Here is a 21,004-nt window from a genome sequence, read left to right as displayed (position 1 = left end):
AGTAGAGTGGTTCCCTACTGGACAACTCCATCAACACCAACCCCAAAGTTCCAGCAGAAAAATGGACACAGACATTTACAGAAATGATTTTCATGGTGAGGAAGATTTTGCTTTATTCTGAGACGTCTATACGCAGCTGCTGAGAGGAGCACGCTCACACTCCAGGCTACACTAAAACATACTGAGATTTATGAAAGTTTTGTTTTTTTCTTGAAAACCATGATGCAGTCAGTCACGGTTCAGAGAAGGCCCTTTCCTCAGTGGAGCTGTGGTGTCCAAGCAGAGGACGCGGCGCTCCAGGCCCTACCTGATCGGAAGCGCTCGTCCCGGGCGTTGCTGGGCCTCGGCTTGGGCTGCTTGGGCGCAGGGGCCGAGGCTTGTGCGGGCCCAAGGATGCTATTCTCCACTTGCAGGGAGGGGTCTACTCCTGAAACAGTTTCACAGAAACACCGTGAGTAAAAAACCTGTTTTTCCAACAATAGAAAAACCCATGTAGAATAGCACACACCTCTCGTACACTGCTGCACAGCCCCTGCTGCACAACCACGCACGCTTGGGGCCCCAATGCCCAGAAGACCCTAAATCTGGAGGTTGGGGCCGAGACATTGACGTCAGCTTCCAGCCCCTCCCTGTCAGCAGCCCTGGGCCCCCAGCTTGTGCACACGGTGCATGGGGCCAGCTCTCTCGAACGCCCCTCCCTGCCCCCACACTGGCCCCGGTGTCAGCAAGCCCAGCAGGAAGCAGCCCACAAAGCCATCACCGGGGTGCTGACAGCCACCCTCAGACACAGGAAGAAAGCCGATGAGAAGCTTGGAGGCTTCGGGTGCTAACCACCTGGGCCTGTGACACCTGTGTCTCCACCCTGATGGGCGGCCAGCTCTCTGTGCCTGTTGCAGCCCCATGACTGGCACACCCATGGCCAGCCAACACCCAGGCCATCAGGATGTCATGTGTGGAGTAAAGGACAAGCACGAGCCTACAGGGTCATTTAACAGAGTCCCTGGTCCTGCCTGAGCACTAGATTGTTTCAAAATGTCCAAGAAAAACAGCCTTAGCCACCAGCCCTTAGCACTCCCCAAAAAACAGCAGCCTGTCCCCACCTCAGCAGTTGCCACAGGACTGGAAAAGATAAGTTTGCATTCCAATCCCGAAGAATGGCAATGCCAAAGAATGTTCAAACTAACGTACAATTGCACTCATCTCACACACTAGCAAAGTAACGCTCAAAATACCAAGGCCTCAACAATAGGTGAACCGAGAACTTCCAGATGTTCAAGCTGGATTTAGAAAAGACAGAGGAACCAGAGATCAACTTGCCAACATCCGCTGGATCATCGTAAAAGCAAGCAAATCCCCAAAAAACATCTATTTCTGCTTTATTGACTACAGCAAAGCTTTTGACTGTGTGGATCACAACAAACTGTGGAAAATTCTTCAAGAGATGGGAATATCAGACCACCTTCCCTGCCTCCTGAGAAGTTTGTATGCAGGTCAAGAAGCAACAGAACTGGACATGGAACAACAGACTGGTTACAAATCGGGAAAGAAGTATGTCAAGGCTGTATACTGTCACCCTGCTTATTTAACCTATATATACAGAGTACGGAGAAGGCAATGGCAACCCACTCCAGTACTCTTGCCTGGAAAATCCCATGGATGGAGAAGCCTGGTGGGCTGCAGTCCATGGGGTCACTAGGAGTCCGACATGACTGAGCGACTTCCCTTTCACTTTTCACTTTCACGCATTGGAGAAGGAAATGGCAAACCACTCCAGTGTTCTTGCCTGGAGAATCCCAGGGATGGGGGAGCCTGGTGGGCTGCCGTCTATGGTGTCGTACAGAGTCGGATATGACTGAAGCGACTTAGCAGTAGCAGCATGCAGAGTACATCATGCAAAATGCTGGGCTGGATGAAGCAAAGCTGGAATCAAGACTGCCAGGAGAAATATCAATAACCTCAGATATGCAGATGACACCACCCTTATAGCAGAAAGAGAAGAACTAAAGAGCCTCTTGATGAAAGTGAAAAGAGGAGAGTGAAAAACCTGGCTTAAAACTCAATATCCAAAAAACGAAGATCATGGCATCTGATCCTATCACTTCACGGCAAATAGACAGGGAAACAATGGAAACAGTGACAGACTTTATTTTGTTGGGCTCCAAAATCACTGCAGATGGTGACTGCAGCCACGAAATTAAAAGACGCTTGCTCCTTGGAAGAAAAGCTATAAACAACCTAGAGAGCATGTTAAAAAGCAGAGACGTTACTTTGCTGACAAAGGTCTGTCTAGTCAAAGCTATAGTTTTTCCAGTATTTATGTATGGATGTGAGAGCTGGACTATAAACAAAGCTGAGTGCCAAAGAATTGATGCTTTTGAACTGTGGTGTGGAGAAGACTTTTGAGAATCCCTTGGACTGCAAGGAGATCCAACCAGTCCATCCTAAAGGAAATCAGTCCTGAATATTCATTGGAAGGACTGATGCTTAAGCTGAAGCTCCAATATTTTTGCTACGTAATGCGAAGAGCCAACTCATCAGAAGAGACCCTGATGCTGGGAAAGATTGATGGCAGGAGAAGGGGACAACAGAGGATGAGATGGTTGGATGGCATCACTGACTCAATGGCCATGAGTTTGAGCAAGCTCTGGGAGTTGGTGATGGATGGGAAGCCTGGCGTGCTGCAATCCATGGGGTCACAAAGAGTCGGACACGACTGAGTGGCTGACCTGATCTGAACTGCCCCACCTGGGCCTCAGGGGGTCATTACCTCTGACACTGCTCCTGAAAAGGCCACCTGACCCCAGCTCCCTAGGATGACACACAGAGAGGACAGAGGGGACAGGAGACGTGGGGGCCCTCACTCCGCTGCCTGAGCCTCCAGGTGCCTCTGTGACTGAGGAGCCCCTGGGACACCAGCTCTGGCTCTGCAACAAGAAGGAGCTGCCCCCAAGACTGGCCGACCTCCAGATGTGGGCGCAGAATGCTGCCATTGCTGATGTTTATGTACCAGGTTTGGAGTGTTTGTTAGCTCTTCAAAACTGAACATATACACACATACATGTACGCAACATGCAGCAATGCTGATCAGCACTGCTTCTGGCTTTTTGTTTCTTGGACTGACTGGAACAAATTTCCCTAAAATCCATAATGGAGAACACAGAATCCTAAGCATTATGCACTATAAACAGGTATGCTTGCAAAGTGATGTGTAAATATAGGGACATCCTTGCATTTTTATTCCAAAATACAGTGCTTTTATTGAGATCGATTAATTTATTTAAGAAAGATATAAAGCCCAATGGGAAACCACTGGATGAAAGAGTAGGTATATTTTTAGTCTTAACAGGTATCAAGAGAGAACTTCTCAGGCCACAGCATTCGCATTCCCACAGGGTGCCATTTCCCCATGTCTCTGTCAGCACTGCATGTTACAAATTTTAGAATCTTGCCAATCTGACAGGAGAATGGTTCACTAATTTGCATTCCCAAGGCAATGGCACCCCACTCCAGTACTCTTGCTTGGAAAATCCCATGGACAGAGGAGCCTGTTAGGCTGCAGTCCATGGGGTCGCTAGGAGTTGGACATGACTGAGCGACTTCCCTTTCACTTTTCACTTTCATGCATTGGAGAAGGAAATGGCAACCCACTCCAGTGTTCTTGCCTGGAGAATCCCAGGGACGGGGCGGGGGCGCCTGGTGGGCTGCCATCTCTGGGGTCGCACAGAGTCGGATACGACTGAGGCCATTTAGCAGCAGCAGCAGCAGCAGCATAACTAGTGAGGTTGAACATACGTTAATGTTTACTGCCCATCCATACGTCCTTTTATTTGAATTCTATTAATTCTATCCAGCTAAGGAGCCCCCATAGGGCTTCCCAGGTGGCTCAGTGGTAAAGAACCTGCCTGTAATGCAGGAGATGTGGGTTCAATCCCTGGGTCAGGAAGATCCACTGGTGAATGAAATGGCAACCCACTCCAGTATTCTTGCCTAGAAAATCTCATGGACAGAGGAGCCTGGCAGACTACAGTTCACAGGGTTGCAGAAAGTCAGACATGACTGAGTGAGCATGCATGTATGCAAGGAGCCCCCAAAGGACCTACAGGGAGCCCTGGTCAGCTAGAGGCCCCACCCTACGCTGGACATGCCCCCAGGCCATGGCCAGCTGGCCGCAGCTCAGTCACTCTGCAGTGCTTCATTTCTAGAGAGACAATCATAACCTTTTTTTTTCCCCTCAGGTCTCTCATCTTGTCATCACGCAAACATTATTCAATATTCTCCTGAACTTTATAGTATTCTGTAATTACAAACATACTTAGAGTTTTACTCCTGAAGTTTACGTTCACTAATGCTGCAGAGGAAAGGGGGTCCCACTGCTGCCTCCACAGGCATGGCACCAGTTACATACACCTTCCCTTCTTTGAATTCTCCTGAGTCGTTTCTAGACGCCCTCTCCTTACACTGTTCAGTTGTCCACGTGTCTACCAACACCCTGTGGTTGGGACTGCCAAGTGCACGTGACCAGGTTTAACACCTTGAAGGCCAAGCCTTTCTCCCTGCTATTCCTCCTCAACAATGTACTAGCTACTCTCAGAACTTTTCTCCTCCAAGTGAGTTATTTCCAATGCCAGATTTGGGGGAAAAAAAAAATCAACAACTGCTATTCAGACTGGATTATTTTTGTCACATATTAATTTAGAAACTACTCATGTATGGATGTGAGAGTTGGACTGTGAAGAAAGCTGAGCGCCAAAGAATTGATGCTTTTGAACTGTGGTGTTGGAGAAGACTCTTGAGAGTCCCTTGGACTGCAAGGAGATCCAACCAGTCCATTCTAAAGGAGATCAGCCCTGGGTGTTCATTGGAAGGACTGATGCTAAAGCTGAAACTCCAGTACTTTGGCCACCTCATGCGAAGAGTTGACTCATTGGAAAAGACTCTGATGCTGGGAGGGATTGGGGGCAGGAGGAGAAGGGGACGACAGAGGATGAGATGGCTGGATGGCATCACCGACTAGACGGACATGAGTCTGAGTGAACTCCGGGAGTTGGTGATGGGACAGGGAGGCCTGGCATGCTGCGATTCACGGGGTTGCAGAGAGTCGGACACAACTGAGTGACTGAACTGAACTGAATTTTTATAATATTAAAATTTTGCATTTAAGATATTGGTATATTTCTTCATATTTTAGGATCCTGGTTACTTTTTTCAAACAGATTGTATGATCCTAACATAGATCCTGTGGGTTTCTTGCTAAATGTATTAAAAACATTCGACAGTTTTTTTGCCATTATGAATGTGAGCTGTTTTATTAACAGAAATATTGCCAGAGAAAAGCCATTGATTCTTACATATTTGTCTTCTATTCAAACCAAGACGGTTACTAATTCCAATAGCCAAGTGAGCAGTCACCCAGCTTTCAACGTATAAAACAACAGCACCTGAGCGAGGATGGGGTCCTGCCGTTTGTCTGGGGTGCTGCCTGGGCACTGGCCTGCGACAGACGGCCTTGTGAGCAGCCCAGCGGGCTTCTCGTTTGCCTGCTAACAATTAGGGTTTCCTCTGGTAAAATATTTATGCAAGTCTTTAGCCCATTTTCCTACTGGGCTTTTTAAAAAAAATCACATGGGGGAACTTTCTGGCTCTTTATAAAGTTTAAATTAATCAAAATTAAATTTAAAAAATGCAGTGTCTTAGTCATGCGACCACACCTCAAGTGCTCAGAAGCCATACGTGGGAGGTGCTCCGTGGACTGGACAATGGGGCTGCAGACCACTCCCACTCTGGCAAAAGGTCTCCTGGATGCTTCGACTTCACCGGCTCTGGACTCTAGCCCTTTTTCTCTTATGTATGTTACGATCATCTTCTCCTATACTGTGGCTTGTCTTTAATCTCTTTATGGGAACTTCTGATAAAACATGATTCTTAATTTTAACACACTCTAATTTACCAATCTTTTCCTTTTCAGTTGCTGCTTTTTGGTACCTTCAGGGACTTGAGAAATCCTTCCTCCTGTCTAGAGATGGTGACAGTTTTCATATACAGTCTTCCAAAGGTGCTATAATTTTTGCCTTTCTCACTAAAGCCCTTCATATTTGGTTTCTGTGTCTTAGGGAACTGTGCCGGCATCGTGAGCTGCAACACCAACCCCACCATAAACCTGGTCCCCACAGCCACACATGTCTGTCTGGGTCCATGTTCTGTTTGTGAATAGAGCTATCTACCCTTGTGTGAAACCAGGCTGTCTTAATGACAGCTTGCTATTAACTCCTCATATCATAACTAGCAAATCCTCCAATCTCATTCTTCCTTTTTATCATTATTTTGAATCCCTTAGCCCTTTAAATTTATATATAAAATACTTAACTTCTTTTTTTTGCCTTGCTGCACAAGCCATGTGGGATCTTAATTCCCTGACCAGGGATGGAACCTGTGCCCCCTGCAGTGGAAGCATGGAGTCTTAACCACCGGACTGCCATGGAAGTCTCAAACTTCTACATAAATTTTAAAATCAGCTTCTTAAATTCCACCCCCAAAAACTGTGCCAAAACACTGAAGGTGCTGACTCTGAAGATCAATAATAAAGTGGGAGAACTCACATCTTTATAATATGTGTTCCAAACCAAAGTAAGGAAATGTTCTTTACTAAAATCATAAAAATAATCATGGTCTATGATAATAAAAATAACATAAATCCTATTTGGAGATGAAATCTATACCAAACCAGAGATATAAACTTTAATCTATGACTTTGGATTTTATAATTTAATATTAGACACATTATTTTCCCAGCCCTTATTAATAAAATATGAAACTACCAAAGTCAAACTCTAATACCAATTTTTAAATCAGTTTTATAAGACCTATGTTAACCTCACCTTGAATGAGGGGTACGCAGCGTGCAAGCAGCTTTGCCCTTTTCTTTTCATATCCTTTTTGAGTGATGTCACCTAAAACAACAATAGAAAAATAGAATCACATTTCTTCTAAAGTCTCCCAAAATTTTTAATTAAAAGTTCATTCATAATGGAAAAACTGGAAACACTTAGGTCCTTCAACTGGTGACTAAAGAAAGGATGAGGTGTCCCCACAGGCAGTGCTATTCAGCAGTAAGAAGGAGCAAACTGCTGGCAGACAGTAGTCTGGGTGGGCCTTACGGGCATACAGCTAAGTGACAGAAGCCAGGCTCCAAAGGTTCCCAGCGGAATGGTTCCGGTCACATGACACCTGGAAAAGACACTGTTACAGGCAGCGGCAGACTGATGCCATGGGAGGGGCTTAGGGAGGACTGACCAGAGTGGCACGAGGAATCCTTTGGGGGGTGAAGCTGGTCCACGCTGTGATCGTGGTGCTCGTTCTATGACGACAAGTCGGTCCCGAGCTCACAGAACTACACCCCAGGAAGGCTGAGTCCAACAGTATGTAAACACTTCAATATCCGAAATCTGAGATCAGCATCTCGGGGGAGCATGTTGGAACTATAGACTCTGAGGCCACACCCCAGAATGACAATCCGATGTGCATTTCACTGGATGCCCACGTGACTGCGCAAATTTGAGCTGTGGAGTCTTGGTGTGAGGACCTACAGAAAGCAACCCTCGCAGGCCACAGGGCATCCCTAGGCCAGGACTCAGGTTCTAATAAATTATCATAAAGAAGAACAGCCTAAAAAGGAACTAACCTACCCAGGAACAAGGCAGGAAACGTGTCTGCAGGGAAATGCTTCTCATCTAAGCACGCCAGCTGATTTCCTGGACAACTCAAGCACTCAGGGTGGATTCTGTGTGTTTTTGACCAGAAACACGTTACAATGTCTACCAGTATCTTGTGCTTCAAGTGAACTGTTTTCAGCAGAGAGTGTCAAGTGTTCTGCAAGCCCTCCCGGCATCCCCTCCCTGTCCCTCATTACCCCCACCATCCACTCACCCCAAACAAGCCAGCCAGTCGAGGAGGCTTCTGGGAGTCAGAGGGCAGCCTGCCATCATGCACCCAGCACTTCACCAAGTACTTCCTCAGCCATCAAAGGACCAGCACTTCTGAATGTCTGACTCGTACATTAAGCCTCCCTGAAACCCTCTGGGAGAACATTAGCCCACCACCCACAGAAGATGAGCCCAAGGTCAGGGAGTCACTGGTCCGGCCCTGGGCTCAAAACAGAGCCGCTGCTTTGACCACGGATCACACAGTGAGGCCCCTCCCCACCTCCATCCTGTGAGTCATCACCCACCTTCACCTTACACTCCCAACAACCCCACAGGAAACGCCTCTAATGCTTGGAGTGCCTTTTAATTTGAACATGTTCTGTAGACCATGTGCCGCTTTAAAGTCCAGGTATTTTTACTTTACCTGAACAATATCATATAAAATATGATATTGTTATATCATATATTGTTATATGATAACAATATCATATAAGTCTCACTCTACTGGCAATTTTCTCCATTAAACACTTCCTTTTTTAAATTTATTTTTAAACTGGAGGATAATTGCTTTACAGAATTTTGTTGTTTCCTGTCAAACTTCAACATGAATCAACAATAGGTATACATATCTCCCCTTCCTCTTGAACCTCCCTCTGATCTTCCTCCCCATCCCACCCCTCTAGGTTGATACAGAGCCCCTGTCTGAGTTCCCTGGGACAAACAGCAAATCTCCATTGGCTATCTCTTTTACATATGGTAATGTAAGTTTCCATGTGACTCTCTCCATACATCTCACCCTCTCCTCCCCTCTCCCTGGGTCTGTAAGTCTGTTCTCTATTGTCTGTTTCTCTACTGCTGCCCTACAAATAAATTCTTTGGTACCATCTTGCTAGATTCCATATATACACATTAATATATGATATTTATCTTTCTCTTTCTGACTTACTTCACTCAGTATAATAGTCTCTAGGTTCATCCACCTCATTAGAACAGACTCAAATGTGTTCCTTTTTATGGCTGAGTAATATTCCATTGTGTATATGTACCACAACTTCTTTATCCATTCAACTGTCAATGGACATCTAAGTTGATTCCATGTTCTAACTACTGTAAATAGCTAAGCACTTCATTTTTATTATCATCCAGTCTCTGCTGGCTCAGATAGTAAAGTGTCTGCCTACAATTCAGGAGACCCGGGTTTGATCCCTGGGTTGGGAGGATCCCCTGGAGAAGGAAATGGCAACCTACTCCAGTACTCTTGCCTGGAAAATCCTATGGACGGAGGATCCTGGTAGGCTACAGTTCATGGAGTTGCAAAGAGTCAGACACAATTGAGCGACATCACTTTCACTTTCAATCTCTGCTACAATGAACACACCTGACCCACAGCTGACCACAGTGGCCCACAGGCTGCGTTCCCCCTCATTCCACCCTGACTGGACACTTACAGATCCCGACTGGATCCAGAATGTGAGTGTATGGTTTTGTATATTGACTTCCAACTTCTTAACAAATTCAAAGCACATGTGTTTTTTTAAACAATATCCACTAAAAATAATTGTTTCCTCTAGAATATATGAAACTATATAGAGACAAATTTAAATGAAAACAATATTGCAACACTAAACTAAAAAGGATAAATCCCTATTTACAAGCAGAGCATTTGGTTTTACAAGATTTTTTTCAATTTCTTTGTTAAATTTTATTGGAGTATAGTTGATTGACAATGTTATGTTAGTTTCCGCTGTATAGCAAAGTGAATCAGTTTTATATATATATTTATATATACACACACACACACACATATCACTCTTTTTTAGATTCTATTTTCATATAGGTGGCTTCCCTTGTGGCTCAGACAGTAAAGAATCTGCCTGCAATGCAGGAGACTTTGGGTCTTTGACCTCTGGGTAGGAAAGATCTCTCTAAAACGGAATGGCTACCCACTCCAGTATTCTTGCCTGAAAAATTCCATGGACAGAGGAGCCTGGCAGGCTATATAGTCCATGGTATTGCAAAGAGTCAGACACAGCTGAGTAACTATCACTTTCACTTCTCATGTTAGGTAGGTCATTACAAATATTAAGTAGAATTCCCTATGCTATACAGTAGGTCCTTATTAGTTAATCTATTTTATGTATTGTTGTTGCTGTTCAGTCACTCAGTCCTGTCTGGCTCTTTGTGACCCCAGAAACTGCAGCACACCAGGCTTCCCCTGTCCTTCACCATCTCCTGGAGCTTGCTCAAACTCATGTCCATCGAATGAGTGATGCCATCCAACCATCTCATCTTCTGTCACCCCCTTCTCCTCCTGCCCTCAATCTTTCCCAGCATCAGGGTCTTTTCCAATGAGTCAGCTCTTCACATCAAGTAGCCAAAGTATTGAAGTTTCGGCATCAGTCCTTCCAATGAATATTCAGGGTTGATTTCCTTTAGGATGGACTGGTTTGATTTCCTTGCTGTCCAAGGGACTCTCAAGAGTCTTCCCTAGCACCACAATTTGAAAGCATCAATTCTTTGGCGCTCAGCCTTCTTTATGATCCAATTCTCATATCCATACATGACTACTGGGAAAAACACAGCTTTGATTAGACAGACCTTTGTCAGCAAGGTGATGTCTCTACGCAGGTTACACTGTGTAGGTTGGGCACAGCTTTCCTTCCAAGGAGCAAGTTTCTTTTAATTTCATGGCTGCAGTCACCATCAGTCAGACCAGAAAATAAAGTTTGTCACTGCTTCCACTTTTTCCCCTTCTATTTGCCATGAAGTGATGGGGCCAGATTCCATGATCTTCGTTTTCTGAATGTTGAGTTTTAAGACAGGTTTTTCACTCTTCTCTTTCACCCTCATCAAGAGGCTCTTTAGTTGCTCTTCACTGTCTGCCATTAGAGTGGTATCATCTGCATATCTGAGGTTATGATATTTCTCCCAGCAATCTTGATTCCAGCTTGAGTCATCCAGCCCAGTATTTTGCATGAGGTACTTGCATATAAGTTAAACAATCAGGGTGACAATATACTGCCTTGAGGTACTCCTTTCCCAATTTGGAACCAGTCCATTGTTTCATGTCTGGGTCTAACTGTTGCTTCTTGTTCTGCATACAGATTTCTCAGCAGACAGGTAAGGTTGTCTGTTATTTCTATCTCTTGGAAGAATTTTCCATAGTTTGTTGTGATTCACACAGTCAAAGGCTTTAGTGTAGTCAATGAAGCAGAAGTAGATGTATTTTGGGATTCCCTTGCTTTTTCTGTATATAATAATGTGTATATGTCAATTCCAATCTCGTGATATTTTAAGATTAAGTATTCATTTCCTAGAAACAGTTTCTTCCTATGCTCCCATTTCAAATGCGTGCTCGTGTGGTGAAGGCAGCAAGGGGCATTCAGGAAGGAAACATGCTAACTCCCAGTTTGGTGCTCATGGTTTCCTGAAAGTTCTCCAGACCAACTGAATAGAACCAGCTACATGTTTTCACATGTGACCAGCTACATGTTTTCAAGTATTCAACACAGACCATCAACCCAACATGCCTCTGAATGCAACATGGGATCCAAGACAGACTCCAGACAAAATTAATGAGCCAGTAAAGGACTCACATCCAAGGTCCCTGACCCCAGGTACGGTGAACAATAGAGAGACGACAGCAGAGTATGCTCCCCGACCCATTGCACAGATCAGGTGACCTGCCCACAGGCCAGAGGAAGGCCCAGACACAGCAGAGGAGTCTCCCCTGGCTGGCCACTCAGGCCCAAGCAGCTCTGGAAACACGCCAGGATGTCCACAGAAGGTTCTTCCCTGGCAGTCTGCGGGCAGCTGTCTCACTACCCCACACACTGGGTACAAGGTGTGGCCCAGGCTGACCTCCAGGCCGCAAACCAAATGAATTACAAAGGCAAAATCCCAAATGATATCAAGTCTCTAACTCGGCAACACAGTTTCTAAAAACCTATTCTGGAAAACACTCAACAACTCCTTAAGGTCACAGAAACAAGGAAGGCCAGGCAACAGACATTACACACAAAAGCAACGTGAGACAGCCTGTCCACAAAACCAAGCAGGAAGAAGTGAGTCTGCAGCCCCACAACACTACTACAGAACGCTGCTGGTCCTAAAGATGCCCAGTGCCTGCGGGACAGGGAGGGGAACCACTCACAGGAGACCCATGACATCCTGCCAAGTAAACGCAGCATGCTGAGAAACAGTGTATATGCAAAAAACGATGTGATTCTGCTGAAAGTTGCTCAGTTGTGTCCAACTCTTTGCAACCCCATGGACCATAGGGTCCATGGAATTTTCCAGGACACAGTACTGGAGTGGGTAGCCTTTTCCTTCTCCAGGACATCTTCCCAACCCAGGGATCGAACCCAGGTCTCCTGCTTTGCAGGCGGATTCTTTACCAGCTGAACTATCAGGGAAGTCTATTCGCAGGCATGTAGGTAGATATATTTTTGTGTGTGCAGAAAATGTCTGGAGGGTACCCGATACATTATTAGCAGTGTTACTCCTGGAGAATGATTTATTTGCCTTGGGGTAGGTATTAGAGAGATTTCATCTTTTACTTCACTTCTGAACTTGTTAAATCTTTTGGCACAATAATCATACAATCTTTTGTAATTAAGAATATATGGAAGCTGGTTTGATAACATACTATGGTTATATGTTATTGCAGGAAACAGAATGAAATCATGCAATGTTTTGTAATTAAGAATATATGGAAGCTGGTTTGATAACATACTATGGTTATATGTTATTGTAGGAAACGGAATGACTTCTATGTACTATTTTTATAACTTCTTCTGAGATTAAAATTATTCCAAAATTAAAAGTTAAAAAATATATGAGCGAGACTACATAAAATTGGTGTTATTTCTGTTTTAAATGTTTGATAAAATTTGTCAGTGAAACCATCTGGGCTTATAGATTTAATTCCCAGGGTTTTTCTTTCTTCTTTTGCTTTATTTTACTTTTTCTACAGCAGTTTAAGGGTTACAAGCAAAACTGAAGGCAAGGTTCAGAGGGCTCCCATACACCCTCTACCGCCACACGCACAGCCTCCCCATCATCAACATCCGCCACCTGATGGTGTGTTTGTTACAGGTAATGAGCCGGCCCTGACATGGAAGCCTCAGCTTCCAAAGCCCTCCCTCTTGTCATGCATCCCATGGGCTTGGACAAACGCATGATGACATATAGCAATCATTAAGCTATCACACAGGGTATTTCACTGCCCTAAGAATCCTCTGTGCTCTGCCTACTCATCCCTCTTCCCAGCTTGTGAACCCCTGGCGGCCACTGGTCTTCTTACTGTCTCCATAGTTTTCCAGAATAGGTGGAATCCATAGCCTTTTCAAACTGATTTCTTTCACTGAGTAACAGGCATTTAAGACTGTTCCCTGTCTTGCTTGGCTTGGTAACTCACTTCTTTCCAGTTCTAAATATTCTATAATATTCCATTGTCTCAGTGTACCAGTTCATTTATCTATTCAACTACTGAAAGACATCTGTCTTGCTGCTTTCAAAAGAGCCCCTGTGAGCACCCGGGTGCAGGTTCTTCTACATACCACCTGGTGAGATGAAAGCAGACTAGGGGATGATTCACACTCAACCCTCATGACCCAACCTCGAAGCCTCTTACAGCTGAAAGAATTCCCTCCAGCATTTCCCAGCTGCATAGCTTCCCTCCTGTGAACTTTCCAAGGATCAGCTGCTCTGCTCAGGCGGAGGGCGGGGGGGCCGGTTGGCCTCCAAGCACCCCTCCCTCTCAGTGGACTCTGGAGGCCAGTGGGAGAGTGGACGCACACCGCCCTCCCCAACACTCCTGCTCCTCCCGGCGCTGACTCGCCCGCCTCACTCCTGCCATCCCCACACCGACAGCACCCTGCTGACTGACCTTTTTGACTTCCCAGAGTCTAGACTGCTGTGAACGGCTTTTTAATTTTTAACACTGCCACCATTTCAGTGAGATGTGGGGAAGGAGAGTCTTCTTTACCTGATGACTGGCCATGGATACTGACTTGGGCTATGCCCCTGAATAAATGCCCTCGTCTGGAAAGCCTCTCCTGCCTCAGCTGCACAGACGCCCACACGTGCTCCTGCATCTGCCCCTGTGGCAGTGCCCTCTTTGGTCTCCCTGCGGCCTCCCCTTGCTGCCTTTCCCTTTGGGGTCTGGGTTGCTGGAGGGTTTGTCAGAGGCCGTCTTTGCATTATTCAGTTCTCCAGAGGCAGCAACTGTCTTTGTTTCAATTATGACAGTTGTATTGATGGCTTCCAAGTTTCTACTGTCAGACCAGCCCTTTCTAGAAATGCAGTCCTACATGTCAAATGCACGGATCTCCCCAAGACGCCGCACACTCAACAGGTATGAACAGATGTGTTCTGCTTGTGCACACATCTTGAGGAACAACCCCGTCATCTCCCCGGCAGTCACTTCAGGAACTCGGGAGTCACTCAAGACCCTCCTGCAACGTCCCCCTCTCCACACTACGGCTGCTGACTCTGTTCCAGCCCATTCTCCCCAAGCGCTCAGCCGCCCTCCAAACCAGCACAAACTCCTGCCCTGGGTTATGGTAGTGTGCTCTCCCATTTTTCTGTTCCCAATGTCATCCTCACCCAAACCACTCTCTACATGCTGCCAGAAAATCACTCTAAATCAGAGCAGGAAAGAGAGACTGGCAAGAGATCACACTGGAGTATTTCACCTGCTCCTAATACCTGAACAAACGACCTGCTGGCCCCATCATTTATTAACAAACAAAGCAAAGCACCCAAGAATAACCACCCCTTAGTCCTTTATAAAAATTAGAAAATTGGCTATCTCTGCCTTCAAAGTTTTGTGGGTTCTGAACATACACACTAATCTAATTTTAATATTCTCCCCACTATTGAGAAAAGGGGCGGAAGACTGCATACTTTGGGAGCATGACTCTTTTTCAGCAGAGTGCCTTTACAGAGCATATGCTTTGCTGCGCTGTCCAATACAACAGCCACTACTCATACGTGCCTATGTAAACTTCCGTTACTTAGAAGTGAATTAAATGACTGTTTAGTTCCCCAGACCCCCGAGCCACATTTCGAGTGTTGAACACCACATGTGGCTTGTGGTTACCACACTGGATAGCACAAGACATCCCCACAGACCTCAGGGTGCCTGTCACTCACACCCACACCACCAGCGGCTGCAGGTGGCACCCTCGCTTGCCTCGGTGCTGGGCTGGACTCCAGAGTCTGGTCCTGGCTCCTCCTGGGATGCACAAATCCTCCAGTGAGCGAGCCCCCGCCCTCCAACCTGTTCTCTCCACCACTTGCCGGGGGACACTGTCTGGAAGCCCAGCCACTGACGCTGGCTCATCCTCCTCTGTCTAGCACATTCTGCTGTCTTCTCCCTCACCCTCCTCACGTGCCTTCAGAGCAAAGCCGGAAGAATCTCTTTCCTCCATTGGCCCTACCGGCCCAGGTCTGATGATCAGAGCTGACGGGGCCCTGCATACACCTCACAAGACGGCCAGTTTTTCAGCCTGTCAGTCTCACTAGCTCAAGGGCCTTTTTGTTCAGTCCGCGGAAGCTTGCTGAGAACAGGATGACAAGCTGAGGGTCTCAGGCTGCTCTAACAAAATGTCACAGGCTGGGAGGTCTGAACAACAGGTGTGGAGGCTGGACGTCTGAGACCTAGGTGTCACAGGGCTGGTCCCTCCTGAGGCCTCTCTCCTCGCATGCAGGCAACCGCCCGCCTGGGTCCTCACAGTCCTCCCCCTTGTGTGTGTGCTCTCAACGTCTCTCTCTCTTGAAACTGAATCAGGAACCCCTATGGCTTCATTTAACCTTAATCATCTCCCTAAAGGAATGCAGTCACACTGAGGGTTAGGGCTTCAACATACGAATTTTGGGGAACAGAGTTCAATCTGTAACACCAAGATTATCTAATCTTGATGAAGTCAGAATCTCTATTTCTATAAACCCTAGCCGTTTCCCAACAAGGCTAATCCTTAGGCTCCTTCGTGTTCAGACAAAACCTAAGGACATGAACCCATGCGTGGAGGAGCTTACCAGGACGTGTTCTTTTCAGTTGCCAGTTTTCAACAAGCACAGGCATACCTTCTGACATTTCAAATTCTCAATTTAAAGGTTCTTTACCAAAGACTCTGTAGAAAAAGTCTGAAGTCTGAAAAGGAATAAAAGCTCCTTCTCTCTTTCCAAGATGGTGATCTTATATCATGACAGTCAGTGTAGACTAAAGGAAAATTTTAAACCATGACACTCAGTGTAGACTAAAGAAATAGGATGTCTATTCTTTCCTCACAGCTGGGTAAGGAAGTAAAGTGCTGCACTCAATATGCCAGCAAATTTGGAAAACTGAGCAGTGGCCACAGGACTGGAAAAGGTCAGTGTTCATTCCAATCCCAAAGAACGGCAATGCCAAAGAATGTTCAAATTAACATAAAGTTGCACTCATCTCACAGGCCAGCAAAGTAATGCTCAAAATTCTACAGGTGAGGCTTCAACAGTATGTGAACTGAGAACTTCCCAGATGTTCAAGCTGGATTTAGAAAAGGCAGAGGAACAAGAGATCAAATTGCCAACATCTGTTGGATCATAGAAAAGGCAAGAGAATCCCAGAAAAAACATCTACTGCTTTATTGACTACGCCAAAGCCTTTGACAGTGTGGATCACAACAAACTGTGGAAAATTCTTCAAGAGATAGGAATACCAGATCACCTTCCCTGCCTCCTGAGAAATCTGTATGCAAATCAAGAAGCAACAATTAGAACCAGACATGGAACAACGGACTGGTTCCAAATTGGGAAAGGAATACGTCAAGGCTGTATATTGTCACCCTGCTTATTTAACTTACATGCAGAGTACATCAAGCAAAATGCCAGACTGGATGAAGCACAAGCTGGAATCAAGATTGCCAGGAGAAATATCAGTAACCTCAGATATGTAGATGACACCATCCTTCTCGCAGAAAGCGAAGAAGAACTGAAGAGCCTTTTGATGAAAGTGAAAGAGGGGAGTGAAAAAGCTGGCTTGAAATTCAACATTCAAAAAATGAAGATCAGGCATCCGGTCCCATCAATTCATGGAAAACTGATGGGGAAACAATGGAAACAGTGAGAGACTTTATTTTTGGAGGCTCCAAAATCAATGCAGATGGTGACTGCCACCATGAAATTAAAAGATACTTTCTCCTTGGAAGAAAAGCTATGACCAACCTAGATGGCATATTAAAAAGCAGAGGCATTACTTTGCCAACAAAGGTCCATCTAGCCAAAGCTATGGTTTTTCCAGTAGTTATGTATGGATATGAGAATTGGACCATAAAGAAAGCTGAGCACTGAAGAATTGATGCTTTTGAACTGTGGTGCTGGAGAAGACTTTTGAGAATCCCTTGGACTGCAAGGATATCAAACCAATCCATCCTTTGGGAAATCATCCTGAATATTCATTGGAAGGACTGATACTGAAGCTGAAGCTCCAATATTTTGGCCACCTGATGTGAAGAGCAGACTCATTGGAAAAGACCGTGATGCTGGGAAAGATTGAGGGCAGGAGAAGAAGGGTATGACAGAGGATGAGATGGTTGGATGGCATCACCGACTCGATGGACGTGAGTTTGAGCAAGCTCTGGGAGTTGGTGATGGACAGGGACGCCTGATGTGCTGCAGTCCATGGGGTCACAAAGAGTTGGACACGACTGAGCGACTGAACTGAACTGAGTAACAACACCAAGTCTGTACGGAAACCCCTGCATGGTTCATGGTCCCCCAGCAATGACCTGAGGTGCTGACCCAAGACTCCAGGAACTCACAAAACACAGGCCATTCATTTCCTTTGTGCAAAGGGGAAGGGGCCAAGGAGCATCCAGGAGACACTTTATCCACAGATGACAGAGATGACCAGTGTAGGTGTTTCCCTCCCTGACCACAAAGGTTTCTCTTTACCGAATAGTATATATTTTCCCAGTCTTCTTAATACACAGGTTTAACACCAGAAATGTTAGATAATTTAAGGACATAAGGACTGATCTGAAAGGATTGTCAGCCTCACTCAGAAGCAAGCTCACTACAAATAAAATGCTACAGGAAGAGTTCATCTAAGGACGGACCAGCAGCTCACTTCCCATTCCCGTCACCCTGCTTCCTTCCCACCCTTTCCTTGGCTGTGTCATAGTAGAAGGACCCAATGCTTTGCATGAGTTCATTTTTGTATTAAATAAATGTTGCATGTCGTGTCAGACAAAGAATACTAAAAGATGAAATTGAAGGGTTTTCAAAATTACAAGTCTTCAGTAGTTTTCAACTAAAATGACAAAGCACCCTCCCAGCCCCCAGTACTGAGAGGAAGGTTCAGCAGCAACAGGCAGGCTGACCCCTGTGGACATGCCACATGACTAGGGGCAGCAGCAGCCTCTGATCCAGGTCCCGCTGGAGGACTCTTGCCTCCAGCAGACTGGTGCCCCAGGCCCATCTCTTCTCAAACCCTTCAGTCCTGAATGTGCATTTCTCTCACTTGGTAAGGCTGAAGGTCAAAGGACGACAGGGACCTGAACGACCCTGCAGAGGCCCTCCATGTGCAAGAGCAGGGCTCTGACCCTCGAGACTGGGCTGTCCTCCTGAAGCGCACCCTGACACAGCCCACTCCTTCCTCCCCACTGGCTGAGTGCCCAGTGCTGAGCAGGACGGTAGGCACTCACAGGTGCCGTCACTGCTGAGGGGGAGACAGGATCCTTACCTCATATTTGTGGCTCAGATTAGGCCACAAGCCACAGGGGAGGCAATGACACCATGAGAATAGCAAATCTGCAGCATCCTGGCACTTTCCCACACATGAAACATTTACCACACAGGCAGCAGGCACAACTCCCCCCCAACACAGCGGAACCGCGGAGCAGCCTGGCTGGCATCCCCACTCCCCCTCCTCACCTCACCCTCTGCCTCCATTGGTCTCAGTGCGGGGCTAGAGACCCTGCACGAGGTACCTGTCAGACAATGGCCCTCCTCCACGGCTCCCCAGGGTCAGTGTTTTTCCATAGCTCACCTTTCCGGCCCCACAATTCACCAGGCTCCTTCCTCTGTAGCCACGGCCCAGCTAACCCACCTGCATTGAGTGCTGACCGCCAGCCATATGCACAGCCCCTCCCGCCACTATCTGCCTGCCCAGAGGGATTTCCTGACTGCCAGTCTGAAGTCCCCTCCCCACAGTCCCAACCTCCCTTCCTCCAGCAGGTGTTAACAGAAAGCAAATGGACAGAGCAAATGGTGCCTTCCTCTATGACAGACAGAAAGGCAACAGGTCAATGGACCTGCATGACACTTCAGCTCGGGACACAGAGGAGAGGACAGCAGGCTCGGCCCTGCCCTCATGGATCATCGCGGTGCACCACCAAGGAAGAGTCAGCCATGGACGAGAGGGACCTGAGACGTTCAACTGAACTAAAGTTCAATTCAGTACACGCTGACCAACAACCACGTACCAAGAGCCATCTCAAAAAGCAGGTCATGGATACAGGAGCCAGACCTCAGAGCAAACAGCAGACAAACAGCCCTCCCAACACGGGTCTAGACCAGTGGCCCTGCAGGCAATTCAAGTCCTCCAAGCAGCAGATGTGGTGACAGGATCAGATGTGAAAAGATTTATGTGGAAAAACGGGGAGGGGCCCGGAGGAGGCTGCGAGCTGTTAGACGTGACTGCGCAGGAAGAAGAAAGGCAGGCGGGTTTGGAAGGAGAAGCCCTAGACTCCAGGCAGCTCCAAGAGTGTCAGGCCTAGAGCCAAAGTCCCTCCCAGGAATGAGGCAGCTCCAGCTCCTGCAGCAGGACTCGTGGCCTCAGTGTGGGGTCAGTGTGGACCCAGAGTCCAGCAGGGAAGGCCCAAGTGGATCATGGCCACTGTGGGGCCGGAGGAAACTTGAGTCTTGGAGCTCCACCACGGGTCCTCCCCGGCTGGACCAGACTCACAGTACGCTCATCTCAGTATGACTCTTTCCCTCCCAGGAGTTCAGAGCAACAGACACTCCATCCTGGTTCAATGGCTCCCTGGGGCACAGCTCAGGACTCCCCGGGCTTCACTGAATCTGAGAAACAATTGCCAAAAAATTAAGTATCCAAGCCAATTACGGAGGATTCTTGATTTAAAACTGAGAATAAATAGCATGTGTGGTTTTACTCTTTTAAAATTTCTTTATTTATTGGCTGTGCTGGGTCTTTGTTGCTACCTGCCGGCTCTCTCTAGGTGTGGCAAGTGGGGGCCGCTCTCTAGCTGTGGTGCCCAGGCTCCTCCCTGCGGGGGCTTCTCCTGTTGCAGAGCCTGGGCTCTAGACGGGCTTCCACAGTTGCGGTGCATGGGCTTAGCTGTCCTGCAGCACGTGAGATCTTCTCAGGCCAGGAACTGAACCCGTGTCCCCTGTACTGGCAGGTAGATTCTGAATCACTAGACCACCAGGGAAGTACTTTATTCTTCCATTAATTCAACAAAGATTCAACAGAATACCTAAAATGTCCTAGGGGCTGAAGACATGAAGATGAACAGACCAAAATTTCCTTTGGAAGTGCTCCCTATGAACTGGCAAAGAAAAGTCCAAGTAAACAATAAATACAAAGTTGTGATAAATCTTGTAAGAACGACACAGTAAGGGTAAAAGGAACAAAAAAGCCAGCACCTAACTCTGGGTGGGGGGCAGGCAGGCTGTTCTCAGAGGAAGGCAGAGCTTCAAAAAGAAAGTGAAGCTTAAACTTAAGTATTAAAACAAAGGCAGGAACTCAACAGGTACAGAAAGTTGGCAATGAACAGCATGTGCAAAATTTTAGGATATTAAAGTGGAAATCCTAGTATTGATATTCTTTTAAAAACTTATAAATCAAAATTCTTTAAAGAGACAACACATTAAGATGATTTACTATAACAAGAAAAACAGTTCTAAAGGGAAGATACCTGAATCATGAATAATGGATTTTGCATAAAGTAGGATGGACATATTGATACAAGCAGCTAGTCAGTAAGTATAACTTTTAAGGATTTTCAAACATATATTTTATAAATTGAAACATCTGATTGCCCTTAAAAATATAAACAGAAATTGCATTATACTGG

General features: G+C 46.4%; 1 protein-coding gene across 4 annotated transcripts in view; it reads right to left on the bottom strand.

Annotated features, from left to right (window-relative positions):
* Positions 1 to 21,004, bottom strand: part of DIP2A (disco interacting protein 2 homolog A) — a 121,915-nt gene that overhangs the window by 94,847 nt on the left and 6,064 nt on the right. For 3 of the 4 annotated variants that reach the window (XM_010801729.4, XM_002685146.7, XM_005202121.5), the window contains exons 2-3: positions 6,876 to 6,947; positions 308 to 427 (exon numbers count right to left, since the gene is read on the bottom strand). In XM_010801729.4, coding sequence (XP_010800031.2) covers positions 308 to 427; positions 6,876 to 6,947 — 192 coding nt within the window. The remainder of the gene's footprint in view (positions 1 to 307; positions 428 to 6,875; positions 6,948 to 21,004) is intronic. The other variant, XM_024996954.2, reaches the window with a different exon arrangement.

Source organism: Bos taurus, chromosome 1 (genome assembly GCF_002263795.3).
Source record: "Bos taurus isolate L1 Dominette 01449 registration number 42190680 breed Hereford chromosome 1, ARS-UCD2.0, whole genome shotgun sequence".
In the NCBI taxonomy this organism is placed as follows: domain Eukaryota; kingdom Metazoa; phylum Chordata; class Mammalia; order Artiodactyla; family Bovidae; genus Bos; species Bos taurus.
This window is presented reverse-complemented; position numbering and strand designations above follow the sequence as displayed.